This window comes from Astatotilapia calliptera, chromosome 19, assembly GCF_900246225.1.
Source record: "Astatotilapia calliptera chromosome 19, fAstCal1.2, whole genome shotgun sequence".
Lineage (NCBI taxonomy): Eukaryota > Metazoa > Chordata > Actinopteri > Cichliformes > Cichlidae > Astatotilapia > Astatotilapia calliptera.
This window is the reverse complement of record NC_039320.1, coordinates 27260842-27279069: the sequence shown is the minus strand read 5'-3', so window position 1 is coordinate 27279069 and position 18228 is coordinate 27260842. Positions and strand designations below refer to the sequence as shown.

Below are 18228 nucleotides of genomic sequence, written 5' to 3'. Positions count from 1 at the left end.
TAATCCTCTTTTTAGAGCCAGCCAAACAAATCAGAAGAAGCACAAAAGGTTGGTGTGTGTGTGTGTGTGTGTGTGAAATTGCTGGATGCTGAGTAAGATTTAGGTGCAAAAGGTGCAGATTCATTACCAGTGTTGAGAGTTTCATCCATATTCTGCCTCTTCATTGGTCCAGCAGCCCCACGGCCCCCTACCATGATTATTTTGTGTCTCCATTGCACTTCTGCTTTGTTCTCTTTCAAAGACACCTGGAAAACACATCAAAGACGCACATTCACTCCCACCCCCACTCCACCTCACTATAATCCATTTAATTATATGCCACATTGGTCAGAGGCTTTGTTATACACAGACTCTTTTCAGTAGTCAGATTCGGCCCAGCCCTTAGATCTGTGCATCTTCACAGATTCTGACTGACCATTTCCAAAGAGAAATTCTCCCTATTCTTGTTCTCCTTTGCTCCCAGACCTGATCTGTTTTTGAACCAGTGTAATGAAAAAGCAATTTTCATGTCAACCTTCTCATCAGGGTGAGGGAGGAGGTCATCACGTACTGGTTAATTGCATCATGTCCGGCTTTACAGTCTGAGAACAAGATGCTGCTTATCAGTATTTATCTAATCACAGGGCCTCCCTTAAGTCCGGGCCAGTCTAACAGCTACCTCACTCAGTTCCCATTTGTGAAGACAGAAATTGTCCTGATTATACAAGATGTACGTGGTATTCAGGTCATTTTGGCTCATAATGTTGGACTGGCATATACTTTTTTCATTGTCGTTAACATTCTCATTTGTTCATCTCTCGGCTCCTCTGTGGTTTTGTTCTCCACGCAGCTGTTTTGAAGGTGAGTGTCTGAAATCCAAATGCAGTCATTTAATAAGCCTTTTCTGTCTGTTGTAGCAAAGTGGTTTATTTAGGTCACTGGGCTGTGGTGAGATGTGGTTTAATCTGTTTTTGAGTCAGCAGTTCAAACTTTGTTCTAACTGAAAAAGAAAATCAAATAAAAATGAGATTTCTAATCTTCACAAAACGTACTTAACCTAGATTTGAAAAACATAAATAAATCACATCTCACCTAAAGCTAAAGCTGCTTTATGGTAATTTCATCCCATTTACAGCTTTGCAATCACAGCATTGCTCTAGCACTGGCCTTGCAATAACAAACCACATGTCCATGCCTTCACGCTACAGCACGCAGACAGTGAGGGGGCACTGCTGGGGGCTAGATGCTCCCTTCAGCCGGCCACTAGTGTCAGTACGCTGACCTCCAGTCTAGGGGAACCCCAGGCTGAGCGCCCGTGTGTGGAGGATCTAATGCTGAGAAGAGACTCTCTGGAGGAGCTAAGTCCTACTGACAGGGACCCGAAACAGGGCTATTTACCCAGTGAGGGGGGGCTGGAGCCAGAGAAGGCTGTGGAGGAGCAGGATGTGGAAGATGGGGAGAGCTACAAGGAAGATATACTGATGGGAGACGACCAGGTAGCCGACTTTGCCAGCTCAGTGCTCGCAGCCATCTCCTGCTGGCACTATAGAGCCAGGTCTTTGCTTTCTACTCACTCCACAACGGTGAGGGTTTCAGCCACCCACGGGTTTCCCATTTCCTGCTCCATTCCACCAGCTTACCAATATTCACTGCCACTCATTCTCCCACGCTGGCTCTCATCCCTATCACTTTTTTTTCCTTCCTTCATAAATGGAACTAACACCTGCTACCAATTGCACTGTCCACACTGAATGCATTGGGTTAAATTTTTGCTATCAAAGAACATCAACTGAAATCCTGTCAGTCGGATCATAAAGAACAATTTGAGGACTTGGGTGAAACCTAAGTCATACCTTGTGCATGTCTTTGCCTGTGTGTGTTTTGTTTTTTTGCTTTAGACTTTTGTGTCCTCTCACTGTGCATGCACTCCTGTTTTATCATTTCCTCCTCTTGCTACAAGGTGCTGGATTTCATGATGAATGTTAAAGCGAATGATGTTGAGATCATGCTTACATTTGCATTTGAACCACTGAGTCAGTGTGCTCTGTTTAAATGTTGTTTGACTTCAAAGGTTAATGTAGCCATCTGATTAAACGAACATTATACGAGCAAGCGCTTTGCCCTTTGATAATCATATTTTCTAATCATATTTCCCCTTTGAACTTTCATAATTAGAAAGCCTTTGTTAAAGTTAATTGTTGTAGCAACATTGTTCCCAAATGTGACAGTGCACATCATTTCAATAGGAATAAGGGCTTCATTCATTTCATTTTTAAAAAAAGCAAAAGACAAGATTGATTCCATGTTTTGCCTTTTCAGGATGATCAGAACGAAGATATTGCTGAGCTGAAAACTCTGACAAGAGAGGAGGTGGAAAAACATGAGGCTGATGCTCTGAAAGAAACTTGCAGCTTGCAGGTAACTGATAAAGCCCAGTATACGGTTTATACACCTATTAAACCCGATTTCCATACATGTCTCTGAGGCCACACGTAATGTGTATTAGGTCTATTAAAAAGTATCCATCTGTCCTCATTTTGATAAGCTTATTTTAGCCATTGTATATTTTGAATGAGGCTCTCAGTCTATTATCTGTTATTGTTATATCTCTGTGAATGAGAGCGAGCGTATTTAATAATACATTACACAAATAACCTGGTTTCCTATTTAATAGCTGCCCTCTGCCGTCAACATAGTCTCTATGCTACATGTAAATTATGCCTGGAGTCATATTAATGCCATATGTAGCCCCGGTAGTTAAAATTCCTCACACGTACTGTTGTGCTATGGTAGGCACTCTCACTGAGAAAGGCAACATTGGATTTAGATGCCGGTTACAGTTCAAGCCTGATTCTCATAATTGGTAACTTTGCGGGGGGGGGAAGGTTTCTTCAGCCAAGCAGAGTGCAGGTTATTATTCTTCCTAACCTTATCTGCACCACACAGCTCCAAGCTGCACCTCTTGCAATTGCAGACACTCCAAAAGAGCAGGCAGCACCTGGAAATAAATTCAGATTAATGCCAGGCTGGGGTGACATCAGCAATATGAACACTAGTACAGCCGCAAACAATGTAATAGTGAACTCGCCAGGATCCAGTAAAGAGTCATTACAGACAGCTGCAAATGGCCTTTGCAGTTTTTAACTACACTTGGATTTTTGTACAGACATGGATCCCTGTGATACATCTCAGCTGAGCCTAATGAGGTCATTTACAGTACAGTGCAAAAGTCTTGAGTCGCCCTGATTTATATTTTGCTTCCAAGGAGGCAGACATTCTTCTAATTGTTTTAAAGGCTTTCTGAAGTCTTTCTTTGGACATTGGCTGCTTTTTCATTTATTTTCAGTCGATTCTTTGTACATGACCATTTTCAAAGGAGTCTATTGGATTTTTTTTCTCCGTTGTTTAACCACTTAAAACTGGAAAAATGATAAGAAAGATGTGACATTTTTGCCATATACTATATTTCCACGTATATTTGCACGTTTCAATAAACTGCTGCACCCGTTTTCCATTTTCCTAGCAAAATATAAAGAGACCTTTTGCACAGCGCTGTACATGCATCATAAGTTGTTTATGCATTCAACTATTAAGATTACTGTAAATAGCACCATTAAGCTTAGATTGTTTGTTATTAGAAAGTGTCATTTTACTGTAAAACAAAACTTGTGTCATGTTTCAGGTCAGTATGCAGGAGCCGTGCAATCTAGACTGTCTTCCTCAAGTAAATGAGAGCAATCAGCTGGAAGAGGATCGCTTCCAGTGCCCTGAGTCTCCTGTGACCCCCTCAGAACAAGAAACGGAGACCTCAGGACCTCAGGATAGCTCAAGGGAAACTGGAGAGGAAGAAGAAGGAGAGAGTGATTCCTCTGGTCTTCAAGTGGAGGAGGCGAGTGTACTGACCAATGGAGCGCTCTCAGAAGAGGAAGAGGAGGAAATTTCGGGTAACGAAAGCATCCTACCTTCCTCTGTGCTAGACCAGGCGAGTGTGATAGCTGGACACTTCAGGGGCAGCCTATCTAGACGGAGCAGTGTAATGTCAGAGGACATGGGTTCACTTGTCTGCCCCTCAGAGTCCGTGGATGATGATGCCGTCCACAGCCCTTCAGCTTGCATGGATTTTGAGAAACAGACCCAAATGCTGCTCAGCTCCTCAGCAGAGCTGAAAACTAGCTCAGAGGCTAATCGGTCAGTTCCTGTGCGTGAACTTGGGCTGAATGAAGGGGAACGCAGGTCTACGCTCTCCAAACAAGATCGCCTCCTCATCCACAAAATTCGACAGTACTACGAGCACGCTGAGCACCAAGATGCTAACTTCAGCATCAGGCGCAGGGAGAGTCTGTCTTATATTCCAGCAGGTCTGGTCAGGAACTTGAGCCAACAGCTTAATGATAATCCTGCTCCTCAGGAGAGGGCCGTCCCAGCTCTTAGGAAAGGTCTCTCTCAGAACAGGCCTACATCTTGGTCTGTGTTTGACCTTCCTGGATTACAAACAAGTCAAAACACTGGAAATTATCTACCACAGAGATCAGTCGAGGCCCAGGCTAGTTGTAACAGCATTTCAGACAATTCAGGCACAGAAGAGGAATTCAGGCCTTCATCAGAAATGCTCAAGGTTTGGCAAGACATGGAAAATGAGGGACAGAGCCAGGAAGCCCAGCAGGATGCACAGGAGAAAGTTAGTGAGTCATTATTAGAAGTGGCACACCACAGCTCTGATACTTCAGATGCTAAAACCGATAAGCAACCACCTCAGGTTCTAGACGAGTCTGAAATGAGCACCGCTTCCAATACCCTCTCCACGTTGTCACCTATCCCAACTTGCCAAGCAGTGGAAGGAGGATCTGGTCAGGGCTCCGAGACCCCGGTGTTTCAAGAGATCGGTAAAGACAACCAAGGTCAACTACCTAAGATCATTAGCTTCCGAACAAGCATGGATGACGACCAGATCCTTCAAGACATGGGAAAGATGAAGAACAAGGTGTTCCAGTTGGCTCGTCAGTACAGCCAGCGCATTAAAAATAACAAACCCGTTGTTTGGCAGAGGAGCCGAGAAACTGCAAACCAGGAAGCCTTCAGGGACATGCCTGCTGTCCACGAGGAGAAGCTGCAGCTTAGAAAAAGGGGTAAATAGGATGCAAATCATTGCTCTTTTTCTTTTAAAGTACCCTAGCACTTTGACTTGTGTGCAAAGAGACCTGAAAGGCATTCTTTGTCTGTTTTCTGTGTGTATGCAGGTAAACCAAGCCTAAGATTGCCCACGAATGTTTGCAGTCAAGCAGTTATCCCTGAACTCCATTCTCCAAGTCCAGTCCTGACTCCCAGCTCTGGAGCCAGCTCCCAGAGCACAATTACCTGCCCGCAGAGCCCGGAGATGGAGACCTTCCATTGGCCTGATGTTCAGGAGCTGCGCTCCAAATACTCGGATGCATCCCACTCCTCAAAAATAACCCATAGCTGCACAGTCCTGAGTGGGATGGACAGGTGTAATGGCTGTGAACATAAATACAGTAGCTCCTCAGATCTTCGTAGGTCTGTGACAGACCCTGACACACTTCGAAAGCAATCTGAAACCACACGCAGTGACGGCTCCGTAGTAGAAGACTGGCCCCCACACCAGAAACGCTCTCGACTCTATCCCCTGCTGTGCAGGTGGAAATCTTTGGACCATATGCCTGTGTCTTTACCCCTTCATGAAGTACAGAACCTTCAGGAACCTGCCAGGACCTGCCTTAAGGTCAGCCAAGCACAAGAAGGAGATAACCTCTGTCCAGAGGGCGTAGACAGTGCAGCAAAGTCTGATCTCCTGAGTTCAGGGAAGACCTCAGAGAGCAAACTTGTGAGAAGCTTACGAGAGAAATTCCAGAACTTAAGCACAAGTTCATGAACATGTGATTTATGTACCGTATATTTTTATTAGAATTTTGAAACATTATCTGACAAATATCTCATACTTGTCCCAACACCCATATTTCATGTTAATTCTCTTAAAAGAATGCAACTTTGTGACTGTGCAGTGTTTTTACTATCGGAGACACCCTGACATGATCGCAGCACGGTGTGACACCAGAGACATATTAATGGCTATTGTCTTCTTATAAAATATGAATTACAATATTTACACACTGGGTAAATGTCTGCACAAAGTCTATGTAGAAATGTGTATAAAATCTCCTGTGTGAAATGGGAACTGGTTGTACTTTATTATATCCATGTTTTTGGTTCCCAATGTTAGTGATTCTCGCTACAGTCAGTATAGCAATATTTCTGTGTAACTGTCAGGGAAGCTCTGACTGATGTCAGCTCTGCTATTAGCACAGCCTGTGTCCAAATACCAAAGATTGCTGCCATTTTTTGTTACTTTTGTTTTTAGCAACTGATCCTAGCAGTCGTTTGCTTTGTCATTTACTGTAGCTGCTTCTAAAACGTGTGAAACATCACTGGAGCTTTAGCGTTCTCAGCAAGTTGTATATTTTCTTAAACGTTATTTATAAAACTGTATATTTGGGAAATTTTGGCCTCTTGTAAATACTAATAATGCACTGTTTCATACTCTGTTTCCCATATTTTGAATAAAAACAGAAATGTCTTTGTCAGTTATTGGTAAATGTGCGTTACTGCAGATCCATTCATACCGTGGCTGACGTGGCTTCAAAGACAGCCTTCTATTTACATCAAATAAAATTCATTTAAAGGAGAGTTGAGAGGATTTATTGTTGTGGTGTAAGGAAATGCTCTATTTCAAAAACAAAGAGCAACAGTTCTAAGCAAAAGATGATACCAATGCCATAAAGGAGGAGCTCTATGACAAAGTTTTGTCCTCAATATATGAGAACTGCTTTTAAATATCTCTAAAAAAAATCATCAAATGGGAGGCCCACTCCTGTAAGGAGAGTATGCAAAGGGCCTCAGCTAGAAAAACAAATGGCTCATTTCCTGTTACTTTTCCATGTAGAGCACTGAGCTCGGTGTGACACCCAAACAACGAGGCAGTAATAGTTACTGTAACTATGTTTTAGAATAAGATCCGTGTGGAGCTGCCAGTAGCAACTATAATTGTTAATGTGGTCTCATGAGTCTGTTCATTTGTGTTGGCTAATTTCTTATTATTTTTAAATGACCGCAAAGGTCATCCCGAGCGCCGCCTCGTTTAAAAAAAAAAAAAAAGTTCCATCAAGTCGGACATGAACACATCGAGTTACACCGGAAATACACAAGAGAGAAACCCTCTCCATAAAGCCACCAAACCTTTGTCATATTTGCGCATCACCGAGGGTTTATTTATTTATTTTGAGCCAACCACAGCTCGCATCCTGGTCACTGACTTGACGCGGAGGAGCGGAGCTCCAGACGCGCACTGAAACCAGATGTCACCACCAGCACATTTCCTCTGGCACCGAAGTATCTAACTGTCGTTTTTCCTTTTTTTAAAAAAAAATCTTCCTGGATTGGCATTGCCCCAAAATAGAATACATAAAAAAAATCTTCTTTCCGTCTTTCATGTGAAGAATGGGCTGCGCAATATCAGGTCTCGCAGCAAAATCCGAGTTTGCAGAGAAGACTTCAGAGGATGCTGCTGCTGCCGCGTATCCCAGCGAGGACCAGATTCAGATGATTAAAGACTCGTGGAAAGTTATCCGGGACGATATAGCCAAAGTTGGGATTATTATGTTCGTCAGGTAGGACTTTTCTGATGTTTGGAGAATTTCAGGCAATTCAGAATCGAATAAAATACTAATTTAGTGAAGCGGTATGTAAGGATGGGGGGTGGTGTTATAATAAATTCTTTAGTTTTATGAAGTCACACTGAGTCCTTTAAGATATTGTATTGTACTGTATTAATGGGTTGCATCACTTTGTTGTTGCTTGTTACGCAGAAGAAGGAAAAAAAAGAAGTAAAAATGTCTATTAATTTCAGTCTGATCATCCAATCAGAGCTTAATGAAACGCTGTGACCTGCAGAGGAAGGGGTCTGTAAAGTATCTTGGTGAGCTACTGTGATGATGACATGCCTGAATTCTATCTCCATCACTCCCTCCCCCGTCTCCATGTCCCCCGGAAGCTTGAAACAGATCCCCCCCCCACCCACACACACACACACACACACCCGCGCACCTCCCTTCATATCACTCCAAATCACATCCTAATGTCATCACGTGATAGTAACAATAACATTATCAGAACTCCGGGTCTCCCATAGTACTATACAATTAAAGGCATTAGCCATCAGGCAAATTCATTTTAGCAATTAGGATGATAACTAGCTTCCGGGAAAACATCTTTAGCCCTTTGGCACTTGGCAGGGAAATGAGACAAATGAGAGGATATGGTGATGTAGACTGTCAGTCTTTAGAGTGAAGAGAGACTATTTGTGGCCAGAAGCCCAATGAAAGATGCCTGGAGTGAGTTAAAGCGATTGACCTTAAGTGTTGGCCTGAAAATACACGGGCCTCTCGTGGGCCAGGGACACCCCAGGGTACAAATGTCACCATGGCCTGCAACTCCTGATTGAACAGCAATGGTTACAATGAAACAACAAATGGGAATTGCCTGTTTGTCACTGGTGTTTTCACTTTACTCCTCAGCAAGTGAATTTTTATCTGTGAAATTTACCCAAAGTAAGGTGCATCAAAGGTGGAGTAGCATATCTGTGAACAACACAGAAATGAATGCAACGTCTGTGCAATGCCAATTAAAATTCCACTTGAGCCATTCAGAGTGCTACGTTGTCTGCATATGTTATGCATGCTTGCATGCACACTCCATGTCCACAAGAGATTAACAATGGAAGAAAATAACAAGCTGTCTATGTGTCGCCGGTGTGCTGACAGTCGTGAAATAAGAGCTTCAATTTCATCAGTGAAGCTGGCGAGCATCTCGGTATGAGTAGCGAGAAGGAAAGTGTCCCAGCTCTCTCATCGCGGATGAACTTTGCTACTGAAAAAAACAACAACACAAAAACAGTAACACTGTGCAAATATCACAGCATTGTTTCTTCAACTTTGTGCAGCTGAACTGAATGAAAAAGATACAATTACGTGCACGTTTCTCATGTGTGATGCTGTAGGTAATAAAGCGCATGGCGTACCCACATGTTGCTTAACTTGTCAGCTCTACGCATTCAGTTAAATGATAAAGACTAGAGAAACTGGAGGAAGAAACAGGGAGACATGATAGTAAGATGTGCTTTAACAGTACTTAAAAGCTCATACAAACATGCTGCTATGCATGCTTCCTCAGACCTCTGGGCATTTTGGTGAGCTTGTGTAAAGGCTAGAGAGCTATGGGTATGTTTTGCAGCATTCATTAGAGTCTCTGACACCTCTCCCAGCACCTCTAGCCATCTCTTTATCTTCCAAGGTTGTACATGTGCCCTTTTTTTTAAATCTCAGGTTTAAAAATGCAGGATTGCTTTCTTTCAAAGGGCCACAGGGAATAAAAGCAAAACAGCAAAACTGCCACACCCATCATCATTTTACATGTTATTATTTCCCATGAATCCTTAACCCAGAGTTAGAAATCAGCACCGTACATGTCCAAGTTGTCTGTGTAGCACTACAGGTAACAAATTTTCACAGTAAGCAGTGCTATTTGTGTTGTTAGCTAATAATTAAGAATTATTGTTGTTTCTCTGATAATATAATCAGCTCATAATTACTTCTGGTAATGCAGAGCTTTAACACGCTCTGAATAGTGTCTTCTTCAGAACAGGGCACATCAAACTTTACCTTAACCCACATTTTGTAGGTTTGCACAGGTATCAGCCACAATAAACACAATAAACAGTTTTTCTTTGATGAGTATCTGATATTACCTGATGTTTCATATCGGTGGAAATGTGATGCCTATCCTATCTCGTTAAGTTTTATGTGAATTAAAATCAACAGCTTCTCCCAGTCACCCTCTTTTTTTAAGCTTATATTTTCCTCCCCTGATTGTCTGACAACATTTCAGATGCCTGTCACAATGCTTTTCTTCCACGATGATGAAAACACAGAATTACCATAAGCCTTAGATCTCAGTGTGAGCACAACAGCACTCACATCCATGGGAGGCAGCTGTGTATTCTGGTAGCATGACTAATCACAGCTACCTCAGCTGGAGACTGAAAGGATCTCTGATTGGTTGGTAACATGCTTAAACATATCTGGTTAGAGAAACTGGCTTAGAGTTCAAGTCAGAAGACGCAAGCAAGGAGCAGTGGCTCATTTAATTGAGACTCTGAATCTGAGAGGGCGGCTCGCCCAGAGCCACGGGTGGAATTGAGTGTAAGGCCTAACAGGCTAACAAAGTCATGACCCCCGTGGCCTGTTTCTGATTGCAAATGTTGGCTGTGAAAACCGGAAGGCACTGACTATAAGCAGCACTAGAGTAAGATCCAAAAGGCACAATCAGATCTCTATTCAAAGTGTCTATTTTAGAGAATGACTCAAGGGTGAGAGAAAATCCTCTAATTGCGTCGCTGATGAGGTGAAATCAGCACAGCAAAAACAGGATAATAAATGTGTGACTGTCCATCTTAAAACTCTGGGGTTTATATCATCTTAACTCTGGGGGAGAGGTTTGTTTTGGTGTGGGAATGAATGTGACAGGCTGTTACACGAGTGGCTCTGAGAGGCTCACGGATGGCTGCTTGTACTTGTTGTCATGGCAAACAGGTTGTTTGAGACCCATCCTGAATGCAAGGACGTCTTTTTCCTCTTCCGAGATGTGGAGGACCTGGAGAGGTTGCGGACCAGCCGAGAACTCAGGGCGCACGGCTTGCGGTCAGTCACGGACTCTACATCCCAGCACGTCCACACACCAGCATCTCGAACAACACTGAAAAAACAGCAAATTAAACATAGCATACACACCAAAGGGGAAGACAATATCTTTCACGTAAACTCAAATTTACTGCTACTATATATATATATATATATATATATATATATATATATATATATATATATATATATATATATATATATGGTTTTATTTTTATAGTACTAGTTCACAATCACAGATATCTCAAGGCATTTTATATTGTAAGCTAAAGACCCTAAAAATATAAGAAAATTTCAACAAACTCACAGTTCTTACTTGGTGATGGTGGGGAGGAAGAACACTCTTTTAACAGGAAGAGGTTGTCTGGCAGAACCAAACTGAGGGAGGAGCATCCATCTGTTGTGACAAAAACAATCTCTGCACCCTCTGACATGCATCAGTCCTTCTTTTGATTGTGTTATAAGATTAGGTCCATTTTGATAGCCCGTTTGTAGCATCTCAACCTAGCATAGATCTGCAGTTTACTCCACTATAGCTACTCCAGCTTGCCTTATTAAACATTTTTAAACAAACAAAGGGTCATGTTGCCTCCTCTAATCTGAAGTAGCTCAAGTTTCTGGTTGTTGTCCATGTGCTTCTTTAGCCTTCTTAGAACCATTGTTAGCTTTAGCCATCTTCTGCCAACAGATGACACACTCAACCTGAAGCAACAGGTTTTATTATTTCACTCTTTCATTGTTCAGTGTCTGATAACTATCCGGTCATTAAGTGATGACATGACGAATCCTACTTCCGGGTCTAAAGTAGTTAGTAGTAGTTAGTAGTAGTCTGCGTTTAATATGGCTTTTGTGTTGTTAACATGTTTAATGTTTTGTATTTTCTTCTATTTGATCTCAAAAAGCTCCTAAAACAGTCAGTGATCACTGTTGACCTCCCTCGGCTTTTATTACCGCTAATCATTTATTTAAGCTCAGTTTTTAAAACCTTAGGATGTAACTACAGCCCAGCCCATGCAGCAGTATATGAATGACTAACCTCGTATTGTGGATGGATTATCTCAGTTGTTCTCCTGGCTGAAGTTTGGTCCGTTTACAGCATCCTGCCATGCGATTACATTTGTTCCTGACCACCGAGAACACTCACGTTAACTTTTATCGAGTGGGGAAAAAGTTAGCTTGTTTATATTATGCTAACATAGCTGTGTCGCTAGCGGTCATGTAGCACATCATTATATACCAGCTAGCCCAACTTCAGTAACCCTACAAACGTCCCTGCTGTTTAGTTTTCTGTCTTCATTTATGCTGGAAGTGATAGCAGAGCTGTACGTTTTAATTTGTTTCCAAAACCCCGCAGTCAGGACATGCTATATTGTATTTAGAAAGAAGCTAGCGAGCTAACTCCCTGCTAACTTCTAACTCCGTTAAATGTCATAAATTCCGTTTTCATGGATGCCTGGATGTTAAACTCAATTGTTACACCTGGTAGAGCAGAACGCTGATCATTTTATTAAAGATGAAAGACTTTAGACAGTTTTTAACTCTCAGTAATGCCACAGTGATCGTTTGATATATGGACCTGCAGCGGAGTTTAGACCCAGACACGGCTAGTGACGTCAGACTGAACAATCGGATTGACAGGGATCCCTTTTGACCTAATTTTTTAAAGTACACACGCACACACACACACACAAATAAATATATATATATGTATATATATATATATATATATATATATATAGATAGATAGATAGATAACTATTATTGAGCAGCTACAGCATGGAGATCTTTTATGAAGCACTTCACATAAATTTGAAAGCACTCTTGAAAATACAGTCTGCAGAAATAACACTTTAGGTAATGTAGCTGAACTTGTGTTCTAGGTGAGCATTTTCAAATATAACAGTGGGATACAGCAGACTGGTAATGGTATGTGGGAAATCCCACAATAGATGACACTTATGTTATATAAAACACACCAAGTGGAAAAAAAATAGAAATCGACTGAATAGGAAATGATTCATTCATGCGGTAAAGGTTTCCGATTCCAAAAAAACAACCGCATGACTTTTCATAAATCAAATGATAAAACATCAGTGACGCGTGCATCCTTCTCTTAATATTGTTCAATCCATGTGTAGCAACAAATGGGCCTATTTCATAACTTGATTGTGCTTACCGCCTAAAAACAAATTATTTCTGTTTTTCACATATTAAAAAAAAAGCTCCCCAAAAATCTTCCAGATAGCCCCTAGGGGAAATATCCACTAGGGTCCAAGCACCCTGTGCTCTAATGGGTATTTAGGGCGGTGTGTGTGTGTGTGGGGGGGGGGGGGACACAAACTCAAATAAATGTCCATATTTCTTGAAGTGAAAGAAACACATCACCCACATGAGGTACATTCATGTGGCAACGATCGTTTTTAGACCACAAAAGAACTTTATCACAAGACTTATGTTCTAGAATAACAAGAACAGATGATTAAACCATGTTGTGCATATCACACACCATAACAATAAACCACAGGTTATCATATAATCAGAGTGTCACTCGGTGCTTTCCAGTCCAAAGCAGAAGGAGCTCATAACATCCATCACTGGCACTTGTCGCTGTTTCCCAGCGTGCATCGTGCCTCTCTGTGTTTTTCTACACATGAGGCCAAAACACCCAATTACTGCCTGAGGACCTGAAGGTGCAGAGGGTAGCGTGGGGCTGCTGCAGCCACGGCGCAGGCGGAATTCCAGCCTGAACCAGCAGCTCATAAATTCACCGCTACAGCCAAATGGCTCTTCAGGTGCACTTGTTGGGGATCGGCACCAATGTCCAGGTTGGGCTGCGAGACAGAACTAGGAGGGAGCTAAATCAGCTCTCATCCTTTGTTCCATCTTTGAGGCTATCAAACACATATTTTACAGCAAACAGACAGACTCACACAAACAAAGAAAACTGATACTGTGTTCTTTTATGTAGAGAGATATTTGTCTTCGGGGAGGGATAAAGTATTGTGAGAGGAGCTGGTTGGCTTTCAGCTCAGAGGAACTGATAGATGCACATCGATCTTATATATTCTCATTGGCATGAGAGTCTGCAGCCTTTCAGCACAGACGAGTGTCATCTACAGTGGATGCGCATCACCTGATAGTTGCTCCCTGCTAATTCACGACTGAATGGTGGATCGATAAAGCTGAGTGTGTTTTTCAATCTGTTGCAGGGTGATGTCTTTTATTGAAAAAAGTGTGGCTAGACTGGACCAGCTGGACAGACTGGAGGCTCTGGCTCTGGAGCTGGGGAAAAGCCATTATCATTACAACGCCCCGCCTAAGTACTACAGCGTAAGGCCCCCGATGATCCCCAACAGCTTTGAGCTGCTGTTTGTGTGTGATGCTGCTTTGTTTGGAGAGGCGTACACATATTTTTTAATTTGTGCTGATGGTGTAGCGCTTTATTAGCCATTATATAACGAGAGCCCTAAAGTCACAGCAGCCGAATTAGCTGACGCACATCCCCAATCTGCAAAAATGCTTTACCCACCCGCTCTTGCAAATAGCACATAACAATCCATGAGCACATTAGCATCTCACATTATTATTTTTATTTATTTATTTATTTTTTCCCAGTATGTCGGAGCAGAATTCATCTGCGCCGTGCAGCCCATCTTGAAGGAGAGGTGGACGGCCGAGCTGCAGGAGGCGTGGAAGGTAAGGAGCCTGTGACCTGTGAGTCTCTCCACCTCCCGTTCTGGTTAAATAACCTCGTGGAATAGATGTGATGGCTGCGACCATCACAGCAGCAACGCTGGTTCCTGCTCGACTCCCTTCCTTAATGCTCCGCGTTATATGTCAAGATGGAGACTAATGCAACACAAGTTTGGCTGATGGTAAAATCTACATCTCACTGAACCATGCAAGAGGGTGCTGAGCAAGTGGAAAGTGTTTGTGTCACGACGAGTTTTATCACTCTAAGACGTTTTTTTTTAAAATGAAAGATTGCTGACGCTGCCCAGAGAGAAACGTTTTAACAGCTGTAAAGAAAAATCCAAATGCTTAGATCTAAAGTATAATATCCACATAAAAACTGTGCATCCTTTTCCATTTTGACCCTCTCCTGCTCTCTAGTGGCTAATGCTGGTTTGTCACACGTCAGCAAAGTTTAAAGTTCATAATCTGCTAATACATTTGCAAAACGTCAGTCAAGTCCTACCTTAACATTTTCAGAGGAATGTTTTGTATTCTGTGTGTGTGTTTCTTAAGCCACTTAATACTAACCTATGAATCATTCAAGCACAAAAAAGAAGCTTAAATTGAGGGATTTGGGGAGTGTTATGTCCACACATAACAGGTAATTTAGCAATGAACTCATTTTAAATCGTATCTTTAGGCCCTTTGTTACTAGAAGCCTGTCAAATAAAACAAACGATTTGTTCCCATGTCTTTGTCTGAATTGGCAAAGCAAAACCTTTTTAAAAATGCCAAAGATAACACCAGTTTAAAGACATGAAATGTTTTCACCAACAAGGTGATTCTCAAAGACCTTTATCTCACAGTGCAGTAAGTTTGTGAAAGTGTGTATTAAATTACACACAGAAGAGGGAACTGCTAAAACCTGATGACAAAAGCTTCACACTTCAAGGGTCAGCATGTGTGTAATGCTTATTGTTTCTGATCCAGACCATGTTCCAGTTTGTGACCAGCCTCATGAACCAGGGATACCAGGAAGAGAGCGCCCGGCAGCGCCAGCTCGCGCTATCCCCGAAGGAAAGACCGGACAAGAGAAACACAGCGCTATGAGACAGCACTTCTTTTAAACGCCACACAGACTGTTATCACCAGTACAGCACAAAAATGCAGTTTGTAAATAGCGTATTAACCGTAATGTTTTCCGTCTTGCTCACGTTTGGTCCTTTAGTATTTCAACAGACAAAAACGAGCTGTGACTGTTTAGAAAGCACTTTATTTTTGAATTTAAATTCTGCTGCTGTCCTCTTGTATGAGAGCAGGACTCTGGTATCACGGTGGGACAAACACAAATGGGTGGAAACATTTTCTGGCTGCAGTCAAACATGCTTTGTGATTGTGATAAACAAAAAAAGGCATCTGAATTACAGCCAATACTCCTCTCTGTATTTATAACTCAAACATGCTTTCAGTAAATCTGCAGCTTTCAACATTTTCTGCACTATTGAACCAAATCATGACATCATTCAGACATTAGCTGAAGCTGTAATATACATATTGGTGTTAAAGTATTTAAGACAGCCAGTTTAACAGCTTGGTATTGGTATGTAAAAACAGTGACTAGAATATTAGTTGTGCCTCTAAAGACATAATAAAAAAATACAGTACATGACATTTGACCCCACCAGAAAAACAAAACAGGACATTTGGTTCTACGTGAAAACTCAAACTGACATTTAAATCCAATTTCATGAAAAAAGAAAAAAATGAAACTTCTAAAACCAGCTGAATTAGAATGAGCTAGCACAACTTTTATTTTTAGCTGGCAACATAACATAAATATGCTCTAACAATTAAATAGAGTGAAGGGCTGTTAATCATCGGGCTCCAGAGGCAGCAGAACTTTTGAGAATCTGGTCCCGAAGCAGAAATGGTGGAGATGATGAATGAGAAATCCTCAGTTTTCTGTTCCAAATGGCACTGGGCAGTCAGGGATGAGATGTTATCATGCAAACAATGGCATAATATCAAAGCAGTCCGTGAATCTGAGGCCTTGAATGAATGGGAGGAAAGCAGATTGGGGGCTGCAGATCACATGGAGCCCTCTCCCACTCCCCTCAGTGCGAACCAGTTTAGGTACCCAAGGTTGTCTTAGAGTCTCTTGCTCATTGGGTGGCTTTGGTTTTCTTGCTTTTGCTTTTCTTGTCTTTCTTCTTAAGTCCATCCATATGAGCTCTGAGGAGGTTAGAGTACGCCTGAAAATGAAAGAAGTACAAATGGTGGATTTATCAAAGAGGCAAAACTTTAAGAAAAATATGGTCGTTTCAGTCTTATATGGAGATCAAAAAAGATTTTAGATGAAAACTTGCTCAACCTACCATCTGAAATTTGATAACTTCTTTGGTGCTGACCTGAAATTATAAGTGAAAAATCAGGATTAACCAGCTGTGGGGACGGCAAAGCATCTCAAAATTTAAATCTTAAAGCAACTCACCACTGTGCTAATTTTCTTCTTGCCGTCAGTCGCTCTGAGGAGACATTTGTTGTCTGCAGGTTCAAAAGACTCCGCGTGGCCCTTTCTGGGCACCGGTTTGGTTCTCCCATCATCTGGAAGAATGAAAGACTCTTATTAAAACTGCATAAATATAAATAAATACATTTTGAAACATGGAAATTCACAGCTTGGTTGTTGCTTTTAGAAAAACCCACTTACACTTCTTTAATGTGATGACAACACTGCCTGATGTTCTGCATTTCTGGAAGAGCCGTGTCAGCTCTGTGAGAAACTGGACAACAGGAGGAGAAAGAAAAAAAGATGTGAAATCAAGCTAACAGTCATGCAAAGTAGTTTAAGCATGGTCAGCAAGATTATGTAAAAACTACACCGCCGAATTTCATGAAACTTGGTGAGAAGGTGAAGCATTGGTGGAGGAAGAATTAGTTTAAATTCGGTGTGGATCCAGATTATTTTATTTAAAAGTACCGATTAGAGAATTGGCCTCGATAGATGATACAGACTGCCTTACTAGTAATATTTTATGAAACCGTTAATCCTAATCGTAACAATAAGATTTTTATTACTTATTTTCACTATTGCTAATCTTACGCTAATACATAAAAGGAGACGAGAGGACAAGACATTTCAAGCATTTAATGCTACTGCACTGCTCCACAAAACTGCAACAGTTTAGCTAAGTGTAATCCAATTTAACAAGTGGCAGCTGGAGATAATGTTAACAACACCTGGCTGAGAACCTACTGATTTCGGTTAGCTCCGTTTTGACCTGAACAATCAAATTATGCCAGAAAGTACAACTTTAAAGTCTAAGACCAGTCTTAGCTTCAGAGCTAACTGCTAATCTCAATCTGCCTACTGGCGTGTCTAACATTGTGGCTATTAGCAAGCTAGCTTTACGACAGCTAAAGAATACAATGTCTGCTTCTATCGCATAGTCAACAACAGGCCGAGTTATTAACGAGGTATATTTGCTCTTACCGAATCATTTTCCAGCAGCACCATGTCTCTGACTTCAGTTGTGGTGTTAACTCACTAACCGCAAGATAACTGCTGTGAAGCACACGTAGCCTACTGCACAAGCCGAAGCCCCGCCCTGCGACCTCATGACCTGTGCGCGATAGCTTTACCTCACACTGCCGCCTACTGTTCGGGAGGGCAAAAACAAGCAATGACACACTTGTTTTGTAAGAAGTTTTAAAGCAGGGCTGCCCAATCCCAGTCCTCGAGAGCTACTATCCTGCAGCTTTTAGATGCATCCCTACTCCAACACAGCTGAATCAAATGAATGGCTTG

General features: G+C 41.8%; 3 protein-coding genes and 1 long non-coding RNA gene across 6 annotated transcripts in view; 2 read left to right on the top strand and 2 right to left on the bottom strand.

The window, feature by feature from the left end:
* The window catches only part of LOC113012371 (pleckstrin homology domain-containing family G member 3-like), a 30457-nt gene extending 23882 nt beyond the window's left edge, over positions 1-6575 (top strand). The window contains exons 14-19 of one of the 3 annotated variants that reach the window (XM_026152517.1): positions 16-48; positions 830-840; positions 1188-1562; positions 2299-2397; positions 3662-5105; positions 5217-6575. In XM_026152517.1, the coding sequence (XP_026008302.1) occupies positions 16-48; positions 830-840; positions 1188-1562; positions 2299-2397; positions 3662-5105; positions 5217-5866 (2612 nt within the window). In that variant the 3' untranslated portion in view covers positions 5867-6575. The remainder of the gene's footprint in view (positions 1-15; positions 49-829; positions 841-1187; positions 1563-2298; positions 2398-3661; positions 5106-5216) is intronic. The other 2 variants (XM_026152518.1, XM_026152519.1) reach the window with 2 other exon arrangements.
* On the bottom strand, positions 33-11454 carry LOC113012376 (uncharacterized). The gene is made up of 3 exons (XR_003270691.1): positions 11053-11454; positions 10603-10800; positions 33-245 (listed from the first exon to the last, which is right to left on the bottom strand). It is a non-coding gene; the product is annotated as an uncharacterized LOC113012376 (long non-coding RNA).
* Positions 6733-15846, top strand: xgb (x globin). Its single transcript, XM_026152524.1, has 5 exons — positions 6733-7658; positions 10638-10745; positions 13955-14075; positions 14361-14441; positions 15411-15846. Exons 1-5 carry the CDS (start codon positions 7489-7491, stop codon positions 15528-15530), a joined length of 600 nt encoding a protein of 199 aa, XP_026008309.1. The 5' UTR covers positions 6733-7488; the 3' UTR covers positions 15531-15846.
* On the bottom strand, positions 15674-18123 carry srp14 (signal recognition particle 14). The gene is made up of 5 exons (XM_026152525.1): positions 17914-18123; positions 17131-17203; positions 16912-17024; positions 16796-16828; positions 15674-16672 (listed from the first exon to the last, which is right to left on the bottom strand). Exons 1-5 carry the CDS (start codon positions 17935-17937, stop codon positions 16583-16585), a joined length of 333 nt encoding a protein of 110 aa, XP_026008310.1. The 5' UTR covers positions 17938-18123; the 3' UTR covers positions 15674-16582.
* Between the last annotated feature and the right edge of the window lie 105 nt (positions 18124-18228).

What these genes read in the sequence shown, in the direction of transcription:
- xgb (XM_026152524.1), top strand. Translation starts at nt 7,489, where the DNA reads ATGGGCTGCGCAATATCAGGTCTCGCAGCAAAATCCGAGTTTGCAGAG. An exon ending in GGGATTATTATGTTCGTCAG is followed by an intron (nt 7,659 to 10,637) that starts GTAGGACTTTTC and finishes CATGGCAAACAG; the next exon opens with GTTGTTTGAGACCCATCCTG. An exon ending in AGCTGCAGGAGGCGTGGAAG is followed by an intron (nt 14,442 to 15,410) that starts GTAAGGAGCCTG and finishes TTTCTGATCCAG; the next exon opens with ACCATGTTCCAGTTTGTGAC.
- srp14 (XM_026152525.1), bottom strand. Translation starts at nt 17,937, where the DNA reads ATGGTGCTGCTGGAAAATGATTCG. An exon ending in TGCTGCTGGAAAATGATTCG is followed by an intron (nt 17,204 to 17,913) that starts GTAAGAGCAAAT and finishes CCTGTTGTCCAG; the next exon opens with TTTCTCACAGAGCTGACACG. An exon ending in AAGTTATCAAATTTCAGATG is followed by an intron (nt 16,673 to 16,795) that starts GTAGGTTGAGCA and finishes TTTCATTTTCAG; the next exon opens with GCGTACTCTAACCTCCTCAG.